We start from the raw sequence: 22045 nt of genomic DNA, 5'->3' as shown, positions 1-22045 counted from the left end.
CTTGTTTCACAAAAATCTTTTACCCTATGGTTTTAGCATTAACTGCTGACCTTGTCCAAAAAATTTATCTTACTGGACGTTGACAAAATGGTGGTTTTCTAATTCTATTATTCCTTCTGCATGGGAGCTGACATTCTTCTTTGTAAAAAAGAGAGTTTCACCTAGTCATTCCTTCCACTCTGAATGCCACTATGCATTCTTGAATTCTTTTTGTATTTTAGAATGTTATACAATCCAACACCATTTTTTTCCCCTGACACTCAAATTATCCTGAATTTGATCAATGGGAATTCTCTTCAAGCAGGCAAGCTCTTTTTGATATGATCCTGCTAGTTTCTGAGTATTTCCTTGCTTTCTGGCATAAGAAGTTGTTCTAGATTTACTTTGTGAGTGGAATTAGTGATTTCTCCAAGAAGCCCTGGTTTCTTTAAACAAAAAATGATATTTTGCAATAAAAACTGGACATTAATTAGATATGCTCATAAATATTGGGTGTTACTGCTTCTAAATTTCAGTGGACAGATCAGGAAATATTTAAAAAAAAATATTGAATTTATAGGAGTACCAGGTGGCTCAGTCAGTTGAGCACCCAATTCTTGGTCTCAGCTCAGTTCTTGACCTCAGGGTCACGAGTTTGAGCACCCCTCCTTGGGCTCCATGCTAGGTGTGGAGCCTACTTAAAAAAAAAAAAAAATTTTGAGGGCACCCAGGTGGCTCAGTTGGTTAAGCAACTGCCTTCAGCTCAGGTCATGATTCCGGAGTCCCGGGATTGAGTCCCGCATCAGGCTCTTAGCTCCACAGGGAGTCTGCTTTTCCCTCTGACCTTCTCCTTGCTCATGCTCTCTCTCAAATAAATGAATGAAATCTTTAAAAAAAATTGAATTTATACTGGTACCTCCAATTCAAAGTTAACACCACAAGGTTCTCCCTTTCTTTCTTGCCCCTTTGTTATCTTTTATCTATTTCACAGTGATAACCTTGGTTTTCAATAACTCATTAACTCTATTTACAAAATAACTTCAACATTACTACACCAATATCATAGCCAAATACAAATCTATTAAGTTCAAATTTTCTTTGCAGTTCTTTTCTCTTCCTATGAAGAGGTTCAATCAGAATATTATGCTCAAAAATTATTTGAATTAATTTCCTTCTTTTTAAAATATTTATTTTATTTTTAAAATAATTTTTTCAAAAGATTTTATTTATTTACTTGAGAGAGGGCAAGAGCGAGAGACAGCACAGATGGAGAGAGAACCAGACTCCTTATTTGAGCAGGGAGCCCCACACGGAGGACCCAGGACTGAGAAATTATGACCTCTGGTGAAATCAAGACGCTTAACCTACTGAAACACCCAGGCACCCCAAATTAATTTCCTTCTGTGAAGTTATCCATTTGCTATATATTTGGGTTCACTTGCTCCTGTTTGCATTCAACTTTAGGGTGTGTTTTTTCCATCTGATTTTGAATATGCAAAACTTTCATAAGATTGAAAGTCAAAAGTTTATTAAAAAGTAAACTTGAAGTCTCACTAAATTCACTTCAATCTCTTTAATCTCCAAGGGTAACCATCTTCATTAGTTTCTGGCTTATTCTATCTATGTTCTATTTTGAAAACAACAACAACAATAACAACAACAAATATATCCCTATTACCACTTCTTACATAAAAGTAGTATATTACAGATACTTTTATTCTTAACTTTCTTCACTTTACAATTGTCCTCAGAACCACTCCATTATCACAGTTCACAGAGATCTTCCCTATTCTTTCTTACATTTATATAACACTTCATTGGACAGTGATAGAATAGTTTATTCAATTAGTCTCCTATGAATGTTGTTTCATATTTGTGGAAGTGAGGTTGCTGGGTGAAGGGCCAATGCATAGTTTTGTTAGACATTGCTAAATTCCCCTCCATAGAGGCTGAAACAATTCTGCATTCCTACCAACAATGTATGAGAGTGTCACTTTCCCCACAGCTTTGCCAACAAAATATGTGGTTAAGCTTCTGAATTTTTGCCAATCTGTTAGGCATGAAATGTATGTCAGTGTAATTTCAATTTGCATTTCTCTTAAAAGTAAAAGTTAACAACTTTTCATTGCTTTAGGTCCATATTTTTTTTCCACTTAAAAAAAAAGATTTTATTTATTTATTTGACAGAGAGACAGTGAGAGAGGGAACACAAGCAGGAGGAGTGGGAGAGGGAGAAGCAGGCCTTCTGCTGAGCAGGGAGCCTGATGCAGGACTCGATCCCAGGACCCCGGGATCACGACCTAAGCTGAAGGCAGACGCTTAACGACTGAGCCACCCAGGCGCCCCTCAGGTCCATTTTCTATCTTTGGACTATCTGTTCATCTCTTTTGAAAAGGCAAGCATTTAAAAATAGGAATTTATCTATTTTAGAATTATGCATTAAATGGAATTTAGCATTAGAAGACTCAGGTTCAAGTCCCAACTGTGGGGCACTGGGCAAATTGCTTAACCTCTCTGTCTTTGCTCTCCTTACCTGTAAAATGGACACTCCTCCCACCCTAGTCCTATATACCTAAATGGGTACCTTCTCAAATCACAAATAGGAAGTTTTCCTGATCCTTACAGCCATGTGAGAATACAAAGAAGTCTATGACCCAGAATATAGTCCTCACCTGACCATGCAGGCACCCTGATCTCAGATTTTAGCCTACAGAACTATGAGAAATAAGTTTGTTTATAAGTCCCCATCCCATCCCAACCCCCATCCCCCGACCCCCCCAAAAAAATCTAGTTTCTCCCATATTAAAGTGCAAAAACCTTCTTTCTATCCTGAATTCTCTTCTAGACATTCTTTCTAGACATTTCTTCCCTTCCCTTCCTATGATTCATAGAAATCAAATCTATTTCTTCCTCTGATTTCTCATTTCCCATATGTTTCAACTTACAGCACTGATTTCTGCCCTCATCACTCTTGCTAGTGTTACTAATGACCACTTCTAATTATCTAATCCGGGCGTCTTCCATGTCTTATCCCCTGGCCTTCCATGAATATCTATCTGATATGGTTCATTACTCTCTCCTTATAGAAACAGATCAGATTGGACAAGTATCTAGCCTCACGCCTGGCATAAAAAAAAGAGTCAACAAATGTTTATTGAATGAATGACCAAATAAGATCAGTAAATGAAGCACTCTGAGAACTGTAAATGTTATGTAAGCATTAGCATCACAAGACAAGTGATACATTATTTAATTTGGCTGTTGAACTGAGAGATACACATCAAGGATGCTGTGAAGTTCCATTCAGGAAAAGGACAGTAACTGATGGGCAACTGATCTTTTCTACAGACCTGAGAGCTCAGCTGAGTTGCTTTCCAAAAAATGGGGAGGTTCTGAAGACTCTGTGCTTATTAACCTTTGAAAACAAGCTGCCACACCAAAGAAAGAGGTAAGAACTGTAAAGAGCTTCAAGGAGACAGAAGCCAAGGAATAAGGGTTGAGAGGCTAAATGGTAGCCAAGGAAATGTGACCACTTCACCTCTTAATTTAGAAGTCTAAATCCTCTGTGGAACTTTGTCCAGCTAGATGGAAATAACCCTTACATGATGGGAAAAGTTCATGGTTTTCATCTACCTGTCCAGAGAAAATTCAACCTGACGATCTAAAATGGCACATATCCAGAAACAAAATAAAAGAAAAGCTTTGGCTACTGACTCAGTGAAGTCCATATAACATGACTTGGACTGTGCTTGGGTTCAACTTGAAAGGAAGAACTGCAGTCAACGTGGTGTAATTACTTTTCGGCCCTCAATATAAATACTATACAAATTAGCCCCCTGGAGCCCTCCAAAGACTCCCCCCCCCAATGCTTCTCAGGCTTACAATGACACAATTCCATGGGGTTTTTCACCATGTTCTATATAATTATGCAAAGCACATTCAAATCTTACTAAAGTATAAAATGAAATCTTGGGACTATAATACATTTTTAAGTAAGTTAATTTCTATCTTTCACTCTGGTTCCCCTACGCTGTGCCATAGCCCAGAGGCTCGAGTGACTAATTCTTTTCTTTCTTTTTAAAATTTTTTATGTAGGCTCCATGCCCAAAGTGGAGCTTGAACTCATGACCCTGAGATGAACAGTTGCATGCTCTACTGACAGAGCAAGTTAGGCACCCCCAAATGACTAATTTCTTTTCAAATATTATCCTTAGAAATAGCCTTGTGAGGGTCCAATTGCTCCAAGCAAAAGAGAAGAGAGCACATTCATAGCAAATAAGAAGGACTGTATTCAGGTTCCGCTAGGATCGATATAACTCGATATAATCTCCAAGGGTTGGTGCCTTGTCCAAATCTTCTTCAACTTACCATACCTACAGCCACAATACTGTGAGTCACATTATGAAGGCAACCAGGCATAAGAGTTCTGTTAATTTTTCCTTCTGAGAAAAGTTCATGCTACACATCTCCAGCTGATGGACAAAATCATGAATAATTAGAATAGCCCATTTGATTGAAGTCTCATCTATTCACATATCCTTCATTTCTCTGCACCTACAGAAGTAACTACCAATTTGAGGCTTAATTTTTCTTAGAAAAGGAAATATTATTCTGTAATGTAAAAATATTAAAAAAGATGACCATCAGCAATAAAAATCGACTCATTTTTATTCATGAACAAAATTACTGGCTGTGTCCAATATTCCTGTGTTTCCCTTGTTCAACTAAGAAAGCTGCCTGCCTTTCAGCAAAGGGTCTCTGTTCACATTTGGCTTTTTCTCAGCCAAACTGGACAACCTCCAGGAGAACTGTTGATATTGAGACTTGGTTGGGCAAAGGCTTCCAGCTCAGAGAAGTGGTACACTCTTAAGGGTGTGGAAGAACTTCTTCTGGAAATACCCTGGCTCCCAACCAATCATTCCTCTCTTCTTGCTGCGGATTTTCTTTAAACTATGCTTTATACTTTTCTTCTCCATACCAGCTGGACACCTTTTTAAATAAACATCTCTGTGCACTGCACTGCAGAGCTGAGCATTCTTCTAAAGGGAGGGGAAAAATCCTGCTGCCTCCCTTCACACAATCTGCTTGCACTCCAGGCATGGCAGCTACGCACAAGATGAAATGACTTTGCAGAAAATTAACATCACTGTTTGCAGCTTGAATAAGACCTCTTTTTCCGTGTCAATTGCTAGGAAAGCCAGCAGAGCACAGACTCACAGAGGGAAGAGATAGGGGTTTGGATATAGGATATGGTGGTGCAAACAAAGGGGGAAGCCATTGATGAAGAAGTGTTCATGCACTCACTTTGTTGGATAAGAGTTAAATTTCAGAATTCTCCAGTTTGCAAGTTTTTCCCAAATAAGAAAAACATTCACAATGGAAAGAACATATCCATTCTCTAAAAAAGAGAATTATATCTGAAGCGGAGTAGGATTTCCCTTTTTCAAAAATATAGACGCACATGTTAAAAAAGTAAGACTGGAATATTATATAACAAAAGGTGTCACTGTTTATCTCTTTTGCTGACGATTAAATGTTACCGTCTTTTGAAACTAAGCTTTCTACAATGAACATGAATTATTTTTGTAATAAATAACCCAACACAGAAGAATATGCCAAGAATCATGCTAAGTGAAATAGGTCAGAGAAAGAAAAATACCATATCATTTCACTTATAGGTGAAATATAAAAAATCAACAAGTAAAACCTGACTCTATACAGAGAACAAATTGGTGGCTGCCAGAGGAAAGCTGGGTGGGGGGGATTAAGAGTTACAAGCTTCCAGTCATAAAATTAATAAATTACAGAGATGGAAGCATACAGGATAGGGAATATAGTCAATAATGTTGTGATAACATTGTATGCTGACAGATGGTGACTACACTTACTGTGGTGAGCACTGAGTAATGTATAAAATTGTTGAATCGTTATGTTGCACACCTGGAACTAATATAACATTGTATGTTAATTATGCTTCAATCAAAAAATAAATAGAAAGGAATGGACCTCATGTAGCTCACTAAAAAAATTAAATTGTCTAAGCTTTCTATAATGAACATGAATTATTTTTGTAATAAGTAAAAAAGCCAAGAGAGAAGACTATGCCAACAATTATGAAATATTAGGGTGGATATACTGGTACAAATACTCAAATTAATTTGTCGTTGATTAGAGACTAATCTGGGGAGAAGCGGACTATTTTTTCTGCTAAGAGTACCACTAAAATTTCTCTATATGTTCTAAATTATATCATTTTGGGAGAAACAAAGAAGGTAGTTCTTGAGGGGGGTGGTACTAGAGACACAGGGAAGTAATTAAAATTAAACAGATTGAACAGTCTGACAGTAACTGTATTTAATATTCATCATGTCCACATCTTCTTGGTGTTAAAATACAAGCTAATGCAAAAGTGACTTCCGAGTTTATAGCTCTGATCATTTTCTAACATGAGCTATTTTTGGCTACAGGCACTTGCCCTTCATAAAAATTAGTCATGTAACACAGACACAGTTGGGGGCAGGGTCCATTTGAATGAATGACTCATAAGTTTTCTATAGATAACACAAAAAATTCTTTCCAACAATACACCAGCAGGGAATACTTGAACCCTCGTGGAGGTAGACGCAAAAGACAACGAAGCCAAGTGCTTTACAAATGGGAAGGTCAATGATAGTTTTGCATTATGATCTACACCCAGAAACGGCAAAACACATTGGTGAAGTTAAAGTAATGGAAAAAAAGTTCCCTTTCCAGCTCACGGCTTTTCATGAGTAATTTCATAGTTATAGAGCGCTATGAATCACTGTGCAAGTACACATACTCGAGACTGTCACAAAGTTAATTCAGGGCACAAGCCTTCAATGGCATGAAATCTGACTGCCTGGTGATACAAACTCTTGAATATTCAGGGGTAAGATGATCCAATTTAGTCAGTTCCTGTGTATTTATTCCTCTTGTTTCCTGTTTCTCAGCTTCTTATCATTTCACAAATGTCCTCACCAGAGAAAGGAAGCGAAATTCAAACCAATCAATTTATTTCCTTGTTAGCATTTTTGGTTAAAGTGTGTGGGAAGTGGAAGCAAAACAAAGTTCTGACATTCCCACTGATTTTAATTATCCTTTTTAACCTTATTCCCACTACCATGTACAGATGGAAACTAAGTCTTTAATATTTGGGAGAAAAATGGGATTTTAGAAGCTTTCCTAATCCATTTGTTAGAAAGGTGTCCCTGAGCTAATTTCAGGTCACTGAATGTTCGGAAACCATGAAGAACAATTTTAAGTCACTGAAATTTTAGCAAACACAAAAATATTTGGGGGACTCAAAATGTAGCTAGCTATAAAGTTCCAAATGTTTAAAAGTCCAACAGTCTCTCATTCATAAGTAGTTCCTACCTACTCTACTCAGATATATAAGACTTAAGGCAAATTTGGCAAATCTGAAAGAATGACCTCAAAGTATCATTCTATTTGTATACACTGTATACAATTATTGCGGAGGTGCCTAGGTGGCTCAGTGGGTTAAGCCTCTGCCTTCCGATTGGGTCATGATCTCAGGGTCCTGGAATGGAGCTTTGCTCTGCATTGAGCTCTCTGCTCAGCAGGGAGCCTGTTTCCTCCTTTCTCTCTGCCTGCCTCTCTGCCTACTTGTAATCTCTGTTTCTCATTGTCAAATAAATAAATAAATAAAATCTTAAAAAAAAACCCAACAAACTATTGTGAACTGGTCTGTTTTTGACTTTTGACTGTCATGAAGAACAGATGAGATATTTAACAATCCATGGTAGAGGGGAAGGACCTGATTTGTAGCATTTGCCTACTTCCTTGGTGTAAATTTTCCCACTAGTCAATTTTAATCTACCAGCTTGACATCACCAAATGAGGAATTGGGAAGATATGAGCAGAAGCACACCACTATCTAACATTTCCACCATATAATACATGTGAATAACCTAAGAGCACAGATAACAGTTAAATGTAGTAAAAAATTAGGAAGTGATGAGGTTTGAATACTTACTACCTTTGTTTTTAAGTTACATTTAATTTTAAATATACTAAAATTTAACAGTTGCTCCTCCAGAGCTGGTATGGACTAGATTCGGCACAGCACTGTGAGTGGCTCTAAGACTTACCAAGAAAACGTGCTCAAATATCTGGGTAGGGCTATCCATTTGACCAAGGATCACTATCATTTCATTATCTATAAATTCCTTGAATTCTCGTAAGTTGCACACCATTTGCATTTCCAACTCAGTTCGTATCTGAAACAAGGAGGACATGTTTTACTAATCTCTGAAAAGTATCTCTGTGCTTTCAATCACTCGTGATTTCGAACCCCATACCTACTGTTATTCCACACTCCTAGCCTTGGAACAGGGAGAACTCAAGGTCTCTTACCTCTTTGGATGTGATATTCTCCAAATCCTTCTGCATCATTATCTCCCTTAATTTGGTTTTAATTAATCTCTCTGTTCGCTCACGTTCAGTTGGTCTGAGGAGAGAAATGGTGATTTTTCTTAGGCAGGAATTTGACTAGGCTAATTCATGTGCCATTTGATTATGCTTCCAAATTGGCAGACCTTCCCTCTATTACTCTCAAACATTTATATTCTGGGGGCATGGCAAAAAAAGCAAAAGCAAAAGCAAAAGAAAAAAAATACTTAAAAAAGTTTCTTTTCACAATGCATAGAATGTCAATGTGTAGAAATTATTACTTGAAGAGGATGTACATGTCTAAAATCCCTTAAAATATATCCACATGTATCTATGAAGGAATAAAGACAAAAAGTTATACTACTGTGTATACCACTTTAACGCAGAATCACAGCCATACTGTTTCATCAAGTATCCCTGACCACTCGTGGAGCTAGAATACCAAGCTGAGTAGAACAGTGGTATGACCCACTGATGGAACTGCGTCTTCAGTAGCTTAATATGCCACTGAATGTTGACCATTCATTACTATCGTTCTAGGAGACAGGAAAGACAAAAGAACGATTTCTGCCTTCTTCATTGAGGCAAATTCACTCCAAAATGGGTTTTTAAGGATTAACTACCCAGAGTACTTTCATCTAAAATGTGTTTCTTTTCATAAAAGCTCTCATAACATCTCTGTGAAACTGTTATCCCCATTTTACAGATAAAGGAAATAAACAGCTGAAAGGTTAAATGACATGCCAAAGATCACATACACTGGCAGGAGAACCAGCATTCTCAGCCCAGCCTAACACTCTACCTGCAGGATTATGTTGCTTCCCTTAATCTTCTGACTCTTAAAAATAAAATTACCCTTGGAACTTTAATAGAAATTAAACTATGAAGTCGACTCTCCAATTACTAGAAAGGTATTGGTTCATTGTAACTGGATGCTTCTCTCTAAAAGCACTATTTCATATTATGTAGAATTTGAGTGAGGCTGACAAAAAGGACTTTCTGTCTCATCTTTCCCTCTTACCTACTCAAGAAAGGTATCTGCTCTGCACCTCCTTATTTGGAGATGGAAATGGACTAAGCCTTCAGGCATCCTGCCTGCCCTTGCTGCCTACCACCTTATCACTGGCTGCAAAAATAGCTTCAGTAATCTCCAAAGATGGCTGCTCTGACCTCACAACCTTGGGGCTCCCCACCACTTGGGCTCATAGTTTCTCATGAGCCCTGCAGAATACAGATAATGCCTGTGCCTTTTCCCTATCTGCCAAGGCATCCCTGTCTTGACAGGATCTTAATCACGCTCCTCACCATTTTTCCTAGACATAGCTAGTGACAGAAAGTGATACATATCGTTCTTCCAATAAAAAATACTGATAGAAACAAATTTTACCACCCATGTGCATGAGTTAGATTTCCTAGTTAGCAATCTTTCTCTTAATCTTTCACAATGCTTCTCTGGGACAGAGTGGTTTGGGAGCAGACACACCTGGGTTTTAATCACAGTCCTGCTACTTCCCAGTGGTATGACCCTGAACAAATTTCTTCCCTTCTCTGAGTGGGTTTCCCTTTCTATAAAATTAGGATAAAAATCACATTGCCTCATAATAATCATATCTGCCTCATGAGGTTCTTATGAGGATTAAATGAGGTATCATGTATGAAATGCTTGACATAATATTTGACATACACTGGAGGCACTATACACATATGTTCCCTCTTCCCCTTCCTTGTATTTCAAAATACAAACTTTATTTGCAGTAGAGTACTTAAATCCATTTTGGCACACATTGTCCCTGTATGCTCAGCATTGTTTTTTAGGCTTTTCTAGTCAATTTAGGGAGGAGGAAGGAATGTAAAAAACATTACAATAAAAATACACTTTCTTGCTCAGTTTCACTAGACAAAAATCCGGAAAATATGTAAAAACACAAAGAAAAACAAAGTCACTGAAAATCCCTGGATCAGAGATTATCATTTTATGATATTATTATTTTATGATAATATTATAATATTATGACCTACAGCTTTTCAGTTTTTCTGTGACAGACATTTGGTTAGTAAATGTATCTTAAAATCCGGGTTATATGGTCCATACTAAGAGGTAACATTTAATGAGCTTCTACTATGCGCCAGGGACTACTCTTTACATCACTCTTTTTGCCTGGGGATAGAGACAGATTATAGCCAATTTTCTTTCCTTTTCTTTCTTTCTGATGTAATATCCAAATTTTCTTTAACAAAATCATGAGAAATGAAAAGAAGGGTTTCTATGTCTCATGTAAATCTGTTTTAGAATGTCCATTTTTGAGCCAGATGAGACACCCATTTCTTTGATACCCATCAACCAGCTATAAAGCATGAACTCAGTAACATTTCCCAAGATTCTGAAAGCCAGACTGATCCTTATCTTTTACTGTGGGATCTTCAAAGGACTAAAGGCTAATGAAAAGGAGGCCTTAGTATCAGTAACACCCCATGCAAAAAGCTTCCACTGCTTTTTTGCTTGCTCTGTTCACACAATTCTTGGAAATTTCACCTTTTTTAGTAAAAATAAGTTTACACTATTATCCAAACTAAGCATTTTCTTAAAAAAAAAAAAAACAACACAAAACAAAACCAAAAAAACCCGTGAACTGTTCTGGTATCCATTTAGGAATCTGAAGGTGAAGGTTTGTATGGTCAGATAGTAAGTAGCTTCTCTTCTTTCCCAGCTATAGAATACCTTGGAAGTGTAGAAAGATCAATTCAGGGAGAAATAAACATCCTGATTAATTTCGAAAATAGTCACATAAATTTCAACACATAGACCTAAAAAGGAAAAAACATCAACTCCACCTCAGGCCTTTATCCAACTCACAGTGAGATTTAATAAAATCTCACTGACAAACACCCAACAAGGCAATGGTGGGGCTGAGTCAAAGACTTGAATTATAAATTATTTTTTAAAAATATGTGAATAGAAATCAGTTTAAAATTGGCATAGTATCTATCCTAGACAGTCTTTTAAATTGACTGGAAACATCTTGTTTAATTATTGGAAACATCCCTTTAAAAGTTTCTCTATATGTCAGGGTGCTTGGCTGGCTTAGTCAGTAGAGCATGTGACCCTTGATCTTGGGGTTTTAAGTTTGAGCCCCACATTGGGTGTAGTGATTACTTAAAAATAGAATCTTAAAATGAAACAAAACAAAAAAGCTTCTTTGTCATTAATTTGCTTACCAAATGCTTCTTTCACAAATAATGCAAAGGCAGACTTCAGCCTAACTCCCTTTAAACTCAAATGTCAAATTGGTGGAATCTGAATGGGATTTTATGGTATAGCAATTCTTTACTATGGAGATTCCATTGTGCCCAGGAGTGAAACTCCTTAGGCCTTTGCAGACAACAGAAAGAATAGGGTTCTTTGTGTGGCAGATGTGTAGTGCAGACATTGACTAATATCACTGGATAAGATTAATTCTCCAAGAGAGAGATTAGGGAGGAACATGTTGCTTACAACCTCCTAGGATATAACAGAGAACACTTCAGTGATCCTGAGTTAGCTGACTTACATGTCTGTGAAGAGAGCTGGAGAGTCAGGCCGGTGGGACTGCACATCCTGCATAGCATTCCATTCATTGACTGATGACTGATCTGAGTTGATGTGGCTCTCGTAATAACTCACCCAGGTGAGAAACAGGCTGCCTGGGTAGTAGTTATGCATTCTGGCCACTTCACAAGCCTTGTGTAAACTCTGTAGTGCAGACCTGAAAGATACGCTGGGAAATGAGCACTGTAGAACTGGAGACATCAAAAAGCCAATAATCCATGTGTACCCAAAACTCTTTCAATTTTTAAATCTTAGAGAATTTGGCCTCTAGAGAATCTATTCCCTGGAGTTTAAGGTTCTCTGATTCTGATTATATTACCTATTCATAGCAATTGGCTAGACACTTCTTGCTGATGCATTATTAGGGATGGGGGTAGACAATGGCAGGAGAACTGACAACCCACTAGTGAAAAATAGGTCTGGGTACCTCTGGAGCTCATGATTCTGTAGTTGAAACCATGCTGTGGGTATGTTGTATCACTACAGAACTAAAGATCTCAACCATTTACTATATAAATATTTGTTTCCCTTGACACAGAATCATCTTACAGTGTATATTTCCTATGATTCTTAGAGGGTCCACAAAGATCACATAGATAGATGTCCCTAAGCCTTGAGGACATGTCCTTTCATGCCCCCAAAGTACTAATCTAATGACATTTATCATTCTTGCTGCTTTAGTCTCCCAGTCTCCTTAAACCATTTATTCATATACTTGAGCCACTTTCTAAGAATAGCTCTGGTTATACTAATTAAATCTCTGACCATGAACTCAGGAACCCAAGAAGGGTAAACAAAACTGAAAGTACCTCCTTCCCCCCCCCCTTTTTTTTTTGCTTTTCTTTTTTTTATTTGAGAAGAACCTTTTTAGTTATATACTTGGGAAAAGCTAAAGCCAGAAATGTTAGGAAATTAGTTACATAAGAGCAAGGATCATTCTACATTTTGTTTATGGATGTATCTGAAGTGCCTATTAAGAATGCCTAGTTCAGAGTTGGAGCACAGTCACTATTTGTTAAATGAAATGTCTTATTAGCTAAAAGTTAAAGGCTCTTTCCTACAGGAAGAGGATATTATGAGAGAATTCCATTTACAATCCATTTACATCTTTCTTTGAAAAATACTGTTTAATTCCCGCCCCCCGGTAACAAAGATGATCCATACTAACTTTAGGAAATTTAGGGACCTTACGTAAAAGGCAGAAATATTCTGTAGTCTTACCATTGAGAAATAACTACTGTTAAAGTTTTAGTAGAGATTTTCCCAGTCTTTTTGTCTATGCATAGATCTATAATAAAGATATGACCATATTTTACATATACATTTTATTTCTTTCTTGAAAAGATTTATTTATTGGGGCGCCTGGGTGGCTCAGCGGGTTAAAGCCTCTGCCTTCGGCTCAGGTCATGATCCCAGGGTCCTGGGATCGAGCCCTGAATTGGGCTCTCTGCTCAGCAGGGAGCCTGCTTCCTCCTCTCTCTCTCTGCCTGCCTCTCTGCCTACTTGTGATCTCCATCTGTCAAATAAATAAATAAAATCTTTAAAAAAAAAATCTTTATTTATTTATTTTAGAGAGTGAGAGCAGGGCAGTGGCAGAGGGAGAGAGAGACTCTCAAGCAGACTCCCCACTGGGTGCAGAGACTGACACAGGACTTGATCTCACAACCCTGAGATCATGACCTGAGCCGAAATCAAGAGTTGGACGCCCAAACAACTAAGCTATCCTGGTCCCCCTCTACATACATTTTAAACTTGATTTTAGTTTACATCTTCTTGTCAACATCTATGTCAATATTCTTCAACTAGATTATTTTAACAGTTCCATAATTTAACTAATTCCTGTTTTTCAGATATTTAAATTGTTCTCCATTTTTTGCTATTATTACAAGACTGACAAACATTCTTTCTTTTTTTTTTTTTAAAGATTTTATTTATTTATTTGTCAGAGAGAGAGGGAGAGAGAGTGAGCACAGGCAGACAGAGAGGCAGGCAGAGGCAGAGGGAGAAGCAGGCTCCCCGCCGAGCAAGGAGCCCGACGTGGGACTCGATCCCAGGACGCTGGGATCATGACCTGAGCCGAAGGCAGCTGCTTAACCAACTGAGCCACCCAGGCGTCCCAAGAATGACAAACATTCTTATAGGTAAAAATTCTGCACATATCCACAATTATTACCTTAGGATAAATTCTCAGAACTAAAATTACTGGGTCAAAAGGGCATGCAAAATGGTAAAGCATATTAGCAAATTATTCTCAAGAAAGGTTGTTCCAGTTTATTCTACCACCACCTGCAAATGACAATGTCTGTTCCTTGAGTCCTTGTCAACCCGTATAATGTAAATTAAAACATAAGATAATTAGCAATCTGATAATGGAAAAACATTTCAGTCCATTTCTATCAGGGAAACATTTTTCCTTAAGAAAAAAAATAAAGTTGTAGATTCTTTTAAGATGCCTTCTATTACTCAAAGTGAGCTAAATTCTCAGAGAAGTTTATCAAATTCTCAGAGAATTCTCTGTGAATTTCAGTTTCATTACATAGATTTAAAGGTAAGGTCCAGCTAAGTGCAATGTAGAGGATAGTGCATGTTGTCTTCAGCCGGGAAAACTGCTTCAAAAGCATATGCCCCATGTGTCTGGGGCAAGATCCCTAAAATACACTCAAGGCTTAGCTACCTCAGATACTTCAGCTGCATATAGGAGTTGGAGGCTACAGTAACTACCTTCCTGTGAAGGAAACACCTGGCCTAAATGCCACTTTGATCCATAGATCATCTTTTTTCCTGTGACTTTAAGTTCATTGCTTTCCAGATGGTACCCACCAAAGTTTATTCTGAATAAGCTAAGCTAACAGAAGTAGGACTAGTCAGTTTGCTTTGGAACATCAAAGATTGAACCAGTTTATTACTTGAATCTTCCTTCATTGTCTTAAGAATTAAGAAGATGCTTTGTACTCTTCCTCAAAATGTAAGAGAAAACACTGTCATTTATGGGACTTAGGCTGTTTGGTTTTACTTGGTACTTGGGAATAGACATGTCAGTTACATTTAAAGGAGCCTTAGTCAAGGAAGGTAAAAGTTTTCCATGAGAAAACTTTTATTTATCTGTAGAATGTGCCCTAAATCTAAAAATCTGGTTTAAACACATGACCTGTAACTCTTCCACCTCAATTACTGTATGAAATGGTAAGATTCTTAATTTCAGTTGACTCTGTTTTATGAGGCACCCACCTCAAGCCTATCAAGGTTATTATTCAAGGGCAAATGAGCTCCCTGGAGTCTCTTTTTCAGGCTCCTTTATTCCTGTTTGGCTTTGTTCTGTCCATTCTGCTCCTCATGAGGACTTCTACCACAGAACAGGCAACTGAATGAGAAACTGAAATTCAAATCCTTAATTCAGGGATAGACTCTGAATCTTAGAGTCACACCATTCCCCAGTTATATTAAATCATTTTTCTAGATAATTTAGAGTAAGAGAATAAGAGTCTATTCTGCCTAAATGGAAAAGATGCTCTCGGGCCTGGTATGTAACCTTTCCAAAACTTTAGCTTTCTCATCACTGATAAGGAGCTAATAATATTATTTTGAGGGAGTTGGTGTAATGATTAGATATAATCCATGTAATGCACAATATCTGACACATAGTTAAGTAGCCACAAAGTGTTAGCACACCAGCTCATGATTATTAATATCTATAATGTTTAGGCTTTATTTGCATTATGCAGTCTTGCAAACAGTCATCAGCAATTTTAACGGAAACTTATCTATCAATAATATCCCTGATTACCCTAAGAAATTGAACACTAATGCACTGTAATAGTATGATGTTCTAGATTTGGCTCTAGACTGGGGCTACCTTAGTCAATGTGTCCCTATAAAATTGTTCCAGCCAGCAATTTGATTCATTAATATCCTCCAGAGTCTAAGAACACCTCTGAATCTCACTGTTCACCAAGGCTTAAGGTCTTCCACTATGATATTTGAAATAATTTGAACTCCCAGGACTTCTTTAACTATGAAGGCCACACAAACAGATCACACAAAATCTTAAAAATATAAAGAGGTCATACAGCATTTTCATAGAGAACTGTACTATTTCAAATACTACTACTCACAAAATATTGCCCCAATAATATATTTAAAACTTTCATAGGAAAAAAACCTTTCATAGAGACATTAAAAGTCCTCTTACCACATTGCCTGTACAGATACAGGTTTGAATATGTGCACTCTGTTATCCGTTGATACACTGAACCCACTAAAGAAAAAAAAAAAAAGAATGAGATAAAAATCCACAAATGAGAATAGGTTACTTCATTTCTGAGTTTTCAAGGTTATTTCTCAGACTAGCAACTGCTGGCTCAATAGAAGAAATCATCAGACACTTCATGCAGAAGTTAAGAGTATAGGGCTTGACTGAAAAGCTTCAACAAATTGTCTGATTTTATCTACCAAGCAAAATGAATGGACTCCCACACTGGAGTTAGGGAATTATATAGTTTCCCAGCTGTAGTTGCAGACAAACTGTTCTGCTATATATTTCTGTTTGGAAGTCTTGTGGGTTCTTAGCAAACCTGACCCTGGTTTTATAAACTGGAGCAAACATCTTGGCCTCTTGGGGACACATTCTAAAAACACCAGGAGGTGGGGGTGGAGGGTCACTGGAAGGAATTGGCACAAGAAAGGGGTTATACTGTAGGCTGACAGCTGGCAGAGGCGGCACAAGGTTATTTGAAACAGAACATATCATCCTCTGGGAGAGCATTGCAACAGTCCCACATGCTCAGATTAAAGAGTGAGCCAACAAACTAGTTTTTCTTTGTTTGGATTCTTACCGTAGTCAGCCTAGAAGAAGAGAAGTGAGAGGCCCTGGCAAGTTGTATTTTTAACTCCACTTTACAAAACAAGACTCACTGAGTTGCTGACATGACAGTTTACTTGGGCACAATGGGCCTCCCACTGAGCTTAATGAATGGGCACTAAGATGGAACCCCACTCCTTGGCCTTTTATAAGGAGAATAAAAAGGGAAAGCTCTTACCCATCACCATCCAAATGAATTAGGGTGTCACTCCAGAGGGGCAGGACTAAGCCCATGGTACAAGTGCTACTGCAAGAGAAGAAATAGTCCAAAGGTTAATTCCTGCTATTATAGGAAGCAGTTTTTGATTAACTCTTTCAGCACAAAGATAAAGCCCTAAACTTTAAATTCTGGCACGTTAGAATGAAGGAATTTCTATCATATAACTATCAGTCTAATGAATGTGCTCTGTAGCTGTATCAGACAGGTGGTTAGTCAGGTCCTTATGCAATTAATAAAGAAAACTTACTGACTGAGCTCCTTGTATTGCTATCTCAAAAATGGCCACTGTCTAAAAAATCCAAGTGACTGCTACTGACTTGTGATTGGCAGGTTTCACCCCAAGGTCACAGCATCCTACTCAACTCCAAAAATAATTTCTAATGCCAAGAACTATTGCTGGTTGCTAAAGACCTCTGAGGTTTATGTATATTTATTGAACACCAATTGGGAAATAGTGTCTATCACACCACCCCTCTGGACAACTGTAATCTACCCCAGACCCCTGCCACTTTCTCTCCTTAAGGCTGCCATTAACCATTTTCCCTTTCCACTCAGTCTTCCAAAGGCTCTGACACTCTCTCCTTGCCAATGTATCCAGAAAAGCAGCATTGTATAGTAGAAGGAACCTCAGACATGGGAGGTAGAACAACAAAGTATGATTGAGTGCACAGGCTCTGGAATCAGATGGGCTCTGGAACCTGGGTTCGGGCACTAACTATATAATTTTAGGCAAAGTATTTAATTGCTTTGTGCTCCAGTTTCCCTATTTATAAACCGAGTAAGGGGGCGCCTGAATGGCTCAGTGGGTTAAAGCCTCTGCCTTCAGCTCAGGTTGTGATCCCAGGGTTCTGGGATTAAGACCCGCATCAGGCTCTCTGCTCAGCGGGGAGCCTGCTTCCTCCTCTCTCTCTGCCTGTCTTAAAAAATAAAAATAAAAAAAAAAAATCTTAAAACTAAATAAGGGGCTCTTGGGTGGCACAGTTGTTTAGCCTCTGCCTTCAGCTCAGGTTATGATCCTAGGGTCCTGGGATCAAGCCCTGCCTCAGGCTCCCTCTGGGCGGGAAGTCTGCTTCTCTCTCTCCCACTCTCCCTGCTTGTGTTCCCTCTCTGGCTGTGTCTCTCTGTCAAATAAATAAAACCTTAAAAAAAAAATACTATCTTGACTGGAATGTTTCTGAAGATTAAATTACATAACACAATAAGAAATGTATATAATAGAACCAAACATATAATAACTACCACTTATTGGGCAGTTATACTTTGTCAAAATATCTGGATTTGATCCTCTTCACTATTTCAATTCCTTTTGAAAAGTTATTTACCCTCTCTTATCCTTAATTTCTTCATCTTAAAACGCAGTTAACAAAACCACTTTCATAGGGATATCATAAATATTTTAAAGTGAAACAATACATATGAATGTGTTGTCATTTAAAACAAATGTTGAATATGAATTTTTTTTTTTTTTTTTTGAGTGCTCTAATACAACTAGAACTGACTTGGGGTACAGGGAGGGGGAGGGACATCATGAAAATGCATTGAAAACAGCATGAGGGGGGTGCCTGGGTGGCTCAGTGGATTAAGCCGCTGCCTTCAGCTCAGGTCATGATCCCAGGGTCCTGGGACCAGCCCCGCATCAGGCTCTCTGCTCTGAGGGAAGCCTGCTTCCTCCTCTCTCTCTGCCTGCCTCTCGCTGACTTGTGATCTCTGTCTGTCAAATAAATAAATAAAATAAATCTTTAAAAAAAAAAAAGAAAGAAAAGAAAACAGCATGAGGAATATCAAGCTTTTGCTACTGAAGTCACTGCAGGGCTAACGAAGGCTGTTCCCTAGGTGGGCTGTGTCTAATGCTTTGCACTGTACTCGCTGGCCTGTGTTACTCAACATCGAACACTGTGTGCTCCACCAGAGAGTCCAGAACTCAAGAGAATCAAATCAAGATTGCAACACGTTATCCACATTGGAAGGCTGGGCCTGAATTCCAGATGCAGAGCTATCATGCAAGAATCCAAGAGGAAGACAGCTCCACCATTATTTTTGTTGAGTACATGAGGTAAGCACAAGGAAAACTTGTTTCGAAGATGGCTTCCCAAAATGGAGTGGGGTTATTTTCAGAGTAGTTCCTTTTTCTTCCTTTCCTTTCCTTTCTTTCTTTCTTTTTTTTAAAGTGTGTGCTTAGCTAGGTTCCTAGCAACAAGTATAGTTTGGGTATAAATATGAAGGGTTTATAGCCTGGTGACAAATCTTGAAATTAAGTAACTACAGAAGAAAATACAGACGGTCCAAAAGAATGTGAGCTGTGAGCTTGTGATAAGATCCCAGTTCAAGCTGACAAGTGACAGCAATATACAGGAACCATACATCACATGTTCAGCTTATACTCAGTTCAGGCTTCTTTACATTGAGTAGCTTTTTCACACAACAGGAAAAAGAGGCCTGAATTAGGCACACCTATAATTTTTATCTAATTTACCTTGAGTTTCATGAGATTTTTCTCCTTTAAAGTATAGGTACTTATTTTAGTAGAGACTCATCCCAGACAACAAATATTTATTGAGCACCTACATGTACCAGACATTTCAAGGTGTTGGGGGTACAAAGAAAAATTATAAAGCACCACCACAAAAATATTATTTTATGATTTGAAATATATTCAGTGCAATTTGTGCAGTGAAATATATTCAGTGCAATACCAAGGTTACATTGTATATTTAAAAATTTATTACTCAAAATATAACACAATACTAAAAAATTATTATTGAAATATAACACAATACTTAAAAATACTATAAAAAGGCTAAATGAACTTGTGTATCATATCTTGATAACTATTTGGGAAGAAACGTCATAAACAATCTGGCTTCTACTTTGGCTTAGTACTGTTTTGAAACATCAACTTTTTATATTCTCAGATATAAAATGATACAAACTCTTTCAAAAACAGTTGAGCTAGAAATGATACTAGATTATGTGAGCGCCAGTATTCTGGTGAGGGCAGCACTTTTCCTAACTATCCTAGGAGCTCATTCACAGAAGATCGATGGGAATTCATAATACTAAGTTCACCAAACAGAATGGAAACTAGTTTCTATAGCTTTTCACATCACATTTTTGTCTTCCATAAAATAAAATTTTCATTTGTTAGATATGATTCAGGCAGGACCATTACCGAAGACAGAAACAGTTCACTGAGGATAATTTATTGAGCACCCATATTAGTAAACATTCTTTATGATTTCTGGGAATGTTTACAACAAAGTGAAAGAGGTAAGAGTACACATCAGATTTCTTATACACTGGGTCAGAAGAATCTGAAGTTGTTGCTTTGTATCTCTAGGAGAAGGCTCAAGTGAAGTTTCCAAGCAGTCCCTGTTCCTGTTTTATGGGGTTTCCAAGGGAGGAGTCAGGAAAAACCAAAGGAAATAGGATATAGAGTAGCACTGTCCAACTGAACTTTCTGCAATGATGGAAATGTTCTATATATGTACTGTCCATTAATGTAGCCACGAGTCCCATATAGCTAGAGTACTTGAAATGCGGTTAGTTGTGATTGAGGAACTGAAATTAAATTTTGTTTAATTTTAACTTCTTCAAATAGTCACCATGTGGTGTTACTGAATGGGACAGCGTAGATCTAAAGAGATAAAAATCTAAATCAGAGGCCTTAAAATACTAATGAATATAGGCAAGATAGGTGCTCTTAAAGGATAAATGCTTACTGAAATGTCTATTGCTTAGCCAACACCAGAGGTTAAATCCATGCAGGAGAAAACCTAAATATGGTTTACAAGCCTGTACAATTTCAGAACATACAATTAAAGGCTGTAAGAGTTATACAAGGTAACTAACAACTCTGGCCTTGTGATCCTTGTGAAACCGCAAATAATTTTCAGGTTGACTATACAAGCTTAGGTAAACACTTGTTTGGGAAACCTAATGACAGTGTGATTCTTTTCCTCCCAACATCATGACAATTAGAATCATTCCTAGTCTCTTCTTTGTGGTTAAATTCTCCCAGGCCTGGGTCATACTGCTAGCTACTACTCCACAGTTCCATTCTAGTTTCAAACCAGGAAGTCAAATGCTTTGAGACATCTGGCAGGATTTCCTGCAGCTTATTATTTAGAGTGCAAAGATCTGCTTAGCCACATCCCATAGTCTTCCCAAGGTTTCTCCAGAAGAAGTGGGAAAATAAAAAAGGAGAGCAATAAACTTTAGGCACACAAAAGAGCCAGGTTCTGAGTGTGGTATGATACCCTTAATTATGGGATGCAAAGTGCTGCTAAAGCCAAAGGTGCAGGAGTATAAAAGGTTCTGTTCTGAGTTAAAAAAATCAATTCCCTCCCACCCAGCCCTTTGAACACAGAAGAAGGAAAAAGGAAGCAAAACATTTCGTAAAAGCCAAGGTGTAAGGCCATGAATAAATGCAAGAGATTAGAGCTAAAGTGGGCTCTCTTTGAGCCCAAAATCTACTGGTACACTATCACAAAGGGTACGTGCCCTAGAATCAGCAAAGTGAATTATTACTTCTTAAAATAAAGTTAACTACATAGATAAGGCAGCTTTTTATTTCTGGAGATATAAGTTTAAATCATTTATATTTAAACAATTTAAATCATTGATATTCATTACCATCTAAGGATGAGAGGAAGGTAAGGAATAGTGATAAATTAGGAACCAAAGACATTTATTGATCATTTTCATCTTTCAAGACTGTATGACTAAGAAACAGTCTTGTATCTTACTTGTGCTCCCTGGTTTTAGGCATTGAACTTTAAGAGTAGAATAGCATAACATGTTTTTGTAGTAATTCAAAAGGCAACTGGAATAGTTATTTAAAAGGAGTTTTCTCTGGGGCACTTGGGTGGCTCAGTGGGTTAAGCCGCTGCCGTCGGGTCCTGGATCTCAGGGTCCTGGGATCGAGTCCCGCATCAGGCTCCCTGCAGGGAGCCTGCTTCCCTCTCTCTCT

At 37.9% G+C, this 22045-nt stretch overlaps 1 protein-coding gene across 3 annotated transcripts in view; it reads right to left on the bottom strand.

The window, feature by feature from the left end:
* Positions 1-22045, bottom strand: part of SSH2 (slingshot protein phosphatase 2) — a 258906-nt gene that overhangs the window by 27476 nt on the left and 209385 nt on the right. For all 3 annotated transcript variants that reach the window (XM_044248234.1, XM_044248233.1, XM_044248232.1), the window contains 5 exons: positions 17035-17103; positions 16188-16253; positions 11961-12155; positions 8377-8470; positions 8112-8240 (listed from right to left, as the gene is read on the bottom strand). In XM_044248234.1, the coding sequence (XP_044104169.1) occupies positions 8112-8240; positions 8377-8470; positions 11961-12155; positions 16188-16253; positions 17035-17103 (553 nt within the window). The remainder of the gene's footprint in view (positions 1-8111; positions 8241-8376; positions 8471-11960; positions 12156-16187; positions 16254-17034; positions 17104-22045) is intronic.

This window comes from Neovison vison, chromosome 5 (genome assembly GCF_020171115.1).
Source record: "Neovison vison isolate M4711 chromosome 5, ASM_NN_V1, whole genome shotgun sequence".
NCBI classification, from domain to species: Eukaryota; Metazoa; Chordata; class Mammalia; order Carnivora; family Mustelidae; genus Neogale; species Neogale vison.
The sequence above is the reverse complement of the archived record's forward strand: the minus strand, read 5'-3'. Positions and strand labels throughout refer to the sequence as shown.